The 8,765-nt window shown below is 55.1% G+C and overlaps 1 protein-coding gene across 1 annotated transcript; it reads left to right on the top strand.

Annotated features, from left to right (window-relative positions):
* Window positions 1-355: 355 nt before the first annotated feature.
* On the top strand, window positions 356-8,553 carry LOC144490452 (uncharacterized; the record flags this gene model as incomplete). Its single annotated transcript, XM_078208196.1, has 3 exons — window positions 356-593; window positions 2,457-2,651; window positions 6,724-8,553. Coding segments are annotated over exons 1-3 (2,263 nt in total), but the record flags the coding sequence as incomplete, so codon positions are not given.
* Between the last annotated feature and the right edge of the window lie 212 nt (window positions 8,554-8,765).

The following is an 8,765-nucleotide window of genomic DNA, read 5'->3' as shown; positions in this document are numbered from 1 at the left end:
CGAGACATTGCAACAAAGCGATAGATAGAGAGAAAAACAGAGAGCTAGAGAGAGAGAGGGGAAAAAATACGGAGACAGTGGCAGAACAAAAGAGAGATATTCAGAGGGAGGGTGAACGAGACGGGAGAGAGAGAAAGACAGAGCGAGAGGGTGACAGCGAGATAGAGAAACAGAGAGAGGAGGGTGAGGAGTGACAGAGAGAAAGATAGAGAGAAAGAGAGAGAAAAACCTGAGGAAAGAGAGATAATTGGGTGGCATTTTGGAAAGGTTGCGGGTTATCAGACTGGGAACGGCAAAATAACAGCCAGGGGCCCAGGAGACTGAACGAACCCAGCTTGGGGAAAGGGGGTGCAAGATGAGGTGGGAACTGCTCGCCGTGCTGGCCGGATGTGTGTGGGGACTGGCCCGGTGTGACACCAGGGGACACAATACACAGCAGCGCCTCATCAGATGGAGGGGCCCACTGACCCCCAGGGTCACGGGGCAACCCGCCACCCCAGGCCCCACCCAGAGGCTCCCGGACGCAAGCGGCCCACGGCCCGGAAGAGGGAGGAACGTCCCGAAAACCGCAGCCATCCCTCAGCCCGGCAAAGGTAGGGCAACATTCTCCTCCCGTTCCACTGCGACAGATTTATTCAGAGCCCTCAGTCCAGGCTGCTGGAGACACACACCACCTGTGATCTGACTGAGGGGCAGAAATTATTCCAGCGGCTCAATGGCACGGTGGCACAGTGGGTTAGCACTGCCGCCTCACAGCGCCAGGGACCCGGGTTCGATTCCCGGCTTGGGTCACTGTCTGTGTGGAGTCTGCACGTTATCCCCGTGTCTGCGTGGGTTTCCTCCGGGTGCTCCGGTTTCCTCCCACAGTCCAAAGGTATGCGGGTTAGGTGGATTGGCCATGGTAAATTGTGCCTTAGTGTTCAAAGATATGCGGATTAGAGGGATTGGCCATGCTAAATTGCCCTTAATGTCCAAAGATGTGCAGGTTAGAGGGATTGGCCATGCTAAATTGCCCTTAATGTCCAAAGATGCGTAGGTTAGGTGGATTGGCCATGCTAAATTGCCCCTTAGTGTCCAAAGATGTGTAGGTTAGGAGGATTGGCCATGCTAAATTGCTCTTAATGTCCAAAGATGTGTAGGTTAGGAGGATTGGCCATGCTAAATTGCCCCTTAGTGTCCAAAGATGTGTAGGTTAGGAGGATTGGCCATGCTAAATTGCCCTTGATGTCCGAAGATGTATAGCTTAGGTGGATTAGCCATGCTAAATTGCCCCTTAGTGTCCAAAGATGTGCAGGTTAGGGTGGATTGGCCATGCTAAGTTGCCCCTTAGTGTCCAAAGATGTGCAGGTTAGGTGGATTGGCCATGCTAAGTTGCCCCTTAGTGTCCAAAGATGTGTAGGTTAGGTGGATTGGCCATGCTAAATTGCCCTTGATGTCCGAAGATGTATAGCTTAGGTGGATTAGCCATGCTAAATTGCCCCTTAGTGTCCAAAGATGTGCAGGTTAGGTGGATTGGCCATGCTAAATTGCCCCTTAGTGTCCAAAGATGTGCAGGTTAGGAGGATTGGACATGCTAAATTGCCCCTTAGTGTCCAAAGATGTGTAGGTTAGGTGGATTAGCCATGCTAAATTGCCCCTTAGTGTCCAAAGATGTGTAGGTTAGGTGGATTAGCCATGCTAAATTGCCCCTGAGTGTCCCGAGATGCTTAGTTTCTTCAGACAGTAATGGACAATTGAGTATGGCCAATCCACATACATCTACACCTTGGGTGACTGTCTGTGTGGAGTTTGCATGTTCTCCCCGAGTGGATTTCCTCCGAGTGCTCCTTGGAGGCCAGTTCACTAAGTGTATTTCAGAAAGAGATGGATGTATTTCAGATATCAGTGGCATCAAGGGGGGTGTTTGGGGAGAGTGCGCGGGAGCATGGCACTGGGTTCGAAGTTCAGCCACGGTCACATTGAAAGGTGGAGCAGGCTCGAAAGGCTGAATGGCCTCCTCCCGCTCCTACAGTCCACGATGAGGACAATCGATGATCATTGTCGCGGTCACCATCACTCAGACTTGCGCTCAATTCCAGATTTATTCTGAATCGAAATCAAGTTCCACAGGTTGTCCCGGCGAGATTTGAACACGTTTCGTCCGCGGAGAGCACGCAATAGAGGGCCGGGCCGGTGACAGTCCCACAACACCAGCGTCTCATGGCCGGAGGGGTGTTGTATGCTGGGGGGGGGGGGGGGGGCGGAGTTGCAATTGGGGATGCCACAGTCAACATCCCTCCTTGGAACAGAAACGGGGTAACCTACTCCGTTTGGAAGGGGGCTGTTTGTGGGATCTTTCTGTGCGCGGGTTCAGCCCACCCCGGTGGCCGGGGAGTGTCTTTGGGAGCTGGCCGGGGCTCTGCAGGGAGGGCTGGTGTCTACATTCTGGTAACACACTGGGTGTTGCTGTGTTGCAGTGAGTGAGCCGTGCCTCGTGGATGGGCTGCTGCTGTACCAGGGGGCTGTCTGGTCCCCCCGACCCTGCACGCTCTGTGCCTGCGAGGAGGGCCAGGCACTCTGCGAGGACATCGAGTGCGCCCCCACCACCTGCCGGAAGACCCGCAGGCCGTCGGGCCGCTGCTGTCCAGTGTGCGTGCCTGACTCCACCGCAGGTAATCCGCTTCAATCGCCACCCACCCATTGACCAAAACCGCCCCCCCCTCCCCCCAGCTGCAGTTCCCCACCGTTACCTGTGCAAGTTACGTTTAGGTTTCCGTCCCCCACCTTCTCCATCCCCTACAACCCTCCCTATCTCTGTAACCTCCTCCAGCCCCTACAATCCTCCCTATCTCTGTTAATCTCCTCCAGCCCCTACAACCCTCCCTATCTCTGTAACCCCCTCCAGGCCCTACAACCCTCCCTATCTCTGTAACCCCCTCCAGCCCCGACAATCCTCCCTATCTCTGTAACCTCCTCCAGCCCCTACAATCCTCCCTATCTCTGTAACCTCCTCCAGCCCCGACAAGCCTCCCTATCTCTGTAACCTCCTCCAGCCCCTACAATCCTCCCTATCTCTGTAACCTCCTCCAGCCCCGACAAGCCTCCCTATCTCTGTAACCTCCTCCAGCCCCTACAATCCTCCCTATCTCTGTAACCTCCTCCAGCCCCTACAACACTCCCTATCTCTGTAACCTCCTCCAGCCACAACAACCCTCCCTATCTCTGTAACCTCCACCAGCCCTACCACCCTCCCTATCTCTGTAACCTCCTCCAGCCCCTACAACCCTCCCAATCTCTGTAACCTCCTGCATCCCCTACAACCCTCCCTATCTCTGTAACCTCCTCCAGCCCCTACAATCCTCCCTATCTCTGTTAATCTCCTCCAGCCCCTACAACCCTCCCTATCTCTGTAACCCCCTCCATCCCCTACAACCCTCCCTATCTCTGTAACCTCCACCAGCCCTACCACCCTCCCTATCTCTGTAACCTCCTCCAGCCCCTACAACCCTCCCAATCTCTGTAACCTCCTCCATCCCCTACAACCCTCCCTATCTCTGTAACCTCCTCCAGCCCCTACAATCCTCCCTATCTCTGTTAATCTCCTCCAGCCCCTACAACCCTCCCTATCTCTGTAACCCCCTCCAGCCCCTACAACCCTCCCTATCTCTGTAACCTCCTCCAGCCCCTACAATCCTCCCTATCTCTGTAACCTCCTCCAGCCCCTACAACCCTCCCTATCTCTGTAACCTACTCCAGTCCCTACAACCCTCCCTATCTCTGTAACCCCCTCCAGCCCATACAACCCTCCCTATCTCTGTAACCTCCTCCAGCCCCTACAATCCTCCCTATCTCTGTAACCTCCTCCAGCCCCTACAACCCTCCCTATCTCTGTAACCTCCTCCAGCCCTACAACCCTCCCTATCTCTGTAACCTCCTCCAGCCCCTACAACCCTCCCTATCTCTGTAACCTCCTCCAGCCCCTACAACCCTCCCTATCTCTGTAACCTCCTCCAGCCCCTACAACCCTCCCTATCTCTGTAACCTCCTCCAGCCCCTACAACCCTCCCTATCTCTGTAACCTCCTCCAGCCCCAACCACCCTCCCTATCTCTGTAACCTCCTCCAGCCCCAACCACCCTCCCTATCTCTGTAACCTCCTCCAGCCCCTACAACCCTCCCTATCTCTGTAACCTCCCCCAGCCCCTACAAACCTCCCTATCTCTGTAACCTCCTCCAGCCCCTACAACCCTCCCTATCTCTGTAACCTCCAGCCCCTACAACCCTCCCTATCTCTGTAACCTCCGCCAGCCCCTACAACCCTCCCTATCTCTGTATCCTTCTCCAGCCCCCACAAACCTCCCTATCTCTGTAACCGCCTCCAGCCCTTACAACCCTCCCTATCTCTGTAACCTCCTCCAGCCACTACAACCCTCCCTATCTCTGTAACCTCCAGCCCCTACAACCCTCCCTATCTCTGTAACCTCCTCCAGCCCCTACAACCCTCCCTATCTCTGTATCCTTCTCCAGCCCCCACAAACCTCCCTATCTCTGTAACCGCCTCCAGCCCTTACAACCCTCCCTATCTCTGTAACCTCCTCCAGCCCCTACAACCCTCCCTATCTCTGTAACCTCCTCCAGCCCCTACAACCCTCCCTATCTCTGTAACCTCCTCCAGCCCTACAACCCTCCCTATCTCTGTATCCTCATCCAGCCCTACCACCCTCCCTATCTCTGTAACCTCCTCCAGCCCCTACAACCCTCCCAATCTCTGTAACCTCCTCCAGCCCCTACAACCCTCCCTATCTCTGTAACCTCCTCCAGCCCCGACAAGCCTCCCTATCTCTGTAACCTCCCCCAGCCCCTACAACCCTCCCTATCTCTGTAACCTCCTCCAGCCCCTACAACCCTCCCTATCTCTGTAACCTCCTCCAGCCACTACAACCCTCCCTATCTCTGTCAACTCCAGCCCCTACAACCCTCCCTATCTCTGTCACCTCCAGCCCCTACAATCCTCCCTATCTCTGTAACCTCCTCCAGCCCCTACAACCCTCCCTATCTCTGTAACCTCCTCCAGCCCTACCACCCTCCCTATCTCTGTAACCTCCTCCAGCCCTACCACCCTCCCTATCTCTGTAACCTCCTCCAGCCCCTACAACCCTCCCTATCTCTGTAACCTCCTCCAGCCCTACCACCCTCCCTATCTCTGTAACCTCCTCCAGCCCCTACAACCCTCCCTATCTCTGTAACGTCCTCCAGCCCCTACAACCCTCCCTATCTCTGTAACCACCTCCAGCCCCTACACCCCTCCCTATCTCTGTAACCTCCTCCAGCCCCCACAACCCTCCCTATCTCTGTAACCACCTCCAGCCCCTACACCCCTCCCTATCTCTGTAACCTCCTCCAGCCCCTACAACCCTCCCTATCTCTGTAACCACCTCCAGCCCCTACAACCCTCCCTATCTCTGTAACCTTCTCCAGCCCCTACAACCCTCCCTATCTCTGTAACCTCCTCCAGCCCCTACAACCCTCCCTATCTCTGTAACCTCCTCCAGCCCCTACACCCCTCCCTATCTCTGTAACCTCCTCCAGCCCCTACAACCCTCCCTATCTCTGTAACCTTCTCCAGCCCCGACAACCCTCCCTATCTCTGTAACCTCCTCCAGCCCCGACAACCCTCCCTATCTCTGTAACCTTCTCCAGCCCCTATCTTTTTTATGTTATTTATTATTGTCACATGTATTGGAATACAGTTAAAAATGAAAACATGCCAAAAATTGATGACAGGGAGGCTATGGCAGGTGAGGACCTTTCTTAGAAACTATCATTATCACGAAAGAGGCAGTGTTGGGCAAGTTAATGGGGCTAAAGGTAGACAAGTCTCCTGGTCCTGATGGAATGCATCCCAGGGTACTAAAAGAGATGGCGGGGGAAATAGCAAATGCATCAGTGGTCATTTACCAAAATTCGCTGGACTCTGGGGTGGTTCCCGCAGATTGGAAAATAGCAAATGTGACGCCAGTGTTTAAAAAAGGAGGTAGATAAAAGGTGGGTAACTATAGGCCGGTTAGTTTAACTTCTGCAGTCGGGAAAATGCTTGAATCTATCATCAAGGAAGAAATAGCGAGACATCTGGATATAAATTGTCCCATTGGTAAGATGCAGCACGGGTTAGCACTGCTGCTTCACAGCGCCAGGGACCCGGGTTCAATTCCTGGCTTGGGCCACTGTGCGGACTCTGCATGTTCTCCCCGTGGGTTTCCTCCGGGTGCTCCGGTTTATTCCCACATTCTGAAAGACGTGCTGGTTAGGTACATTGACCCGAACAGGCGCTGGAGTGTGGCGACTAGGGGAATTTCACAGTAACTTCATTGCGGCGTTAATGTAAGCCTTCCTAGTGACTAATAAATAAACTTTACTTTTAGAAGGTGCAAAGTCCACGCAGATAGTGACCCAAGCTGGGAATCGAACCCGGGTCCCTGGTGCTGTGAGACAGCAGTGCTAACCACTGTGCAACTGTGCCGTCCCCGAAATGATTAACGAGGGGGTGGGGGGGTGAAAGGTTGTTGGAGGTAGGGAGGGATGTGGGGTTGAGGTTACGTGAGTCGTCATGATCTTATTGAATGGCGGAGCAGGCTGGATGGGCCGAGTGGCCTACTCCTGTTCCTCATTTGTACGTTTGTGAGCCTTATCAATAGTGTGGCCTGATTTTCACTGATTTATTTTTGTCTAATGCCCTCCTTTTTAGGCGAAGCAGTCACTCCAGGCTCAGACGTCGTAGCAGCCGGAATTCCAGATAGCGTGCCAGCCACCAGGAAGGCAGGGAGGAGGGAGTCAAAGGGCCAGAGGAGAGGAAAACATGGAAAATCCAAGGGAGCTGCGCGGGGACGTGACAAGCCGCAAGCATCCCCCGCGGGGGCGGGAGGAGGGGAACCGGGGAAAAGCGCCAAGAAACGAGAGCTCAGCGCTGAGAAGCAGGCCTCGCGACAGAAACCACGGCTGGGTCAACTGCAGGGTGCAGCCATCAGAATTCCGGGACCGCTCCCGAAAGCACAGGAGGTCAGCCTCAGGATACAGGAAGCAGTCACTGAAGTAGGCCTCAAGAATCAGGAAGTAGCCCTCAAGAAACCAGAGGTAGCCCTCAAGAAACCAGAGGTAGGCCTCAAGAAGCAGGAAGTAGGCCTCAATAAACAGGAAGTAGGCCTCAAGAAACCAGAGATAGGCCTGAAGAAACAGGAAGCAGGCCTGAAGAAACCAGAGGTAGGCCTCAAGAAGCAGGAAGTAGGCCTCAAGAAGCAGGAAGTAGGCCTCAAGAAACAGGAAGCAGGCCTCAAGAAACCAGAGGTAGGCCTCAATAAACAGGAAGTAGGCCTCACGAAGCAGGAAGTAGGCCTCAAGAAACAGGAAGCAGGTCTCAAGAAACAGGAAGCAGGCCTCAATAAACATGAAGTCGGCCTAAAGAAACCAGAGGTAGCCCTCAAGAAACCAGAGGTAGCCCTCAAGAAACCAGAGGTAGGCCTCAAAAAACCAGAGGTAGCCCTCAAGAAACCAGAGGTAGCCCTCAAGAAACCAGAGGTAGCCCTCAAGAAACCAGAGGTAGCCCTCAAGAAACCAGAGGTAGCCCTCAAGAAACCAGAGGTAGCCCTCAGGAAACCAGAGGTAGCCCTCAAGAAACAGGAAGTAGGCCTCAAGAAACCAGAGGTAGCCCTCAAGAAACCAGAGGTAGCCCTCAGGAAACCAGAGGTAGCCCTCACGAAACAGGAAGTAGGCCTCAAGAAACCAGAGGTAGCCCTCAAGAAACCAGAGGTAGCCCTCAAGAAACAGGAAGTAGGCCTCAAGAAACCAGAGGTAGCCCTCAAGAAACAGGAAGTAGGCCTCAAGAAACCAGAGGTAGCCCTCAAGAAACAGGAAGTAGGCCTCAAGATACAGGAAATAAGCCTGAAGGGTAAACCGGAAGCGGTCATTGACGCAGGAATCAACAGACTGAAACTGGGCCTTAAGAAGCAGGAAACAGGATTCAAGAAACTGGAGGTTGCCTCCAAGAAAGCGATGGTCAGCCTCCAGACACCGGGGGTGGTCACAAACCCGAGCCCAAAGAAACAGGGGGCGGCCGGCAAAGTGGTCAAGGGAGCCTCCCCAAAGAAACGGCCGGAAGGGGGTCCCGAAGTCGGAGCCCCGAAGCAGGAAGCGCGTCCCGAGAAGCAGAAGGCGAACACCAGAGCGGGGGGCAGGAAAGCAGGGGCCGGGCCTGTGGGTGGCAGGGGTGCCAGGAAGCAGGAGGCAGGCGGCGCCCAGGCGGCCAAGGCTGGCGAGCAGCCGAGGAGAACACCCGGCACCAGGAAGGAGGACCCCAAGACGCCCCGGCTGGTGACGAAAGCGGAGGGCAAGGTCGCCGCCGCCGCCGCCACCCCAGTCCCGTTCCCCCAGGAGCTCCTCCCCCCGCCCGAGAGCGAGTTCAACATGCCCTCCCTCCCGGTGGGCTGCTTACTGGCGGAGAACGCCATCGCGTGCCCAGCTGCCAAACTGATCGAGATCCCGACCCTGGTGGATCCTGGTTTGCACACTCTCTATCTGGCAGGTAAATCCTCTGGCGGGGGGTAAGGGCAGGAGGAGGCCATTCGCCCATCGGCACTGTGCTGCCTCTGCGAAAGAACTCCTCAGTTAGCGTGCCCCCCGCCACCCTCACTCCCAACATAATCTCATGGTGGCACAGTGGTTAGCACTGCTGCCTCACAGCACCAGGGACCCGGGTTCAATTCCCGGCTCGGGTCACTGCCTGTGTGGAGTTTG

This window comes from Mustelus asterias, unplaced genomic scaffold (assembly GCF_964213995.1).
Source record: "Mustelus asterias unplaced genomic scaffold, sMusAst1.hap1.1 HAP1_SCAFFOLD_3300, whole genome shotgun sequence".
Classification (NCBI taxonomy): domain Eukaryota; kingdom Metazoa; phylum Chordata; class Chondrichthyes; order Carcharhiniformes; family Triakidae; genus Mustelus; species Mustelus asterias.
Note: the sequence above shows the minus strand (reverse complement) of the source record. Positions and strands in the feature narration are given on the sequence as shown.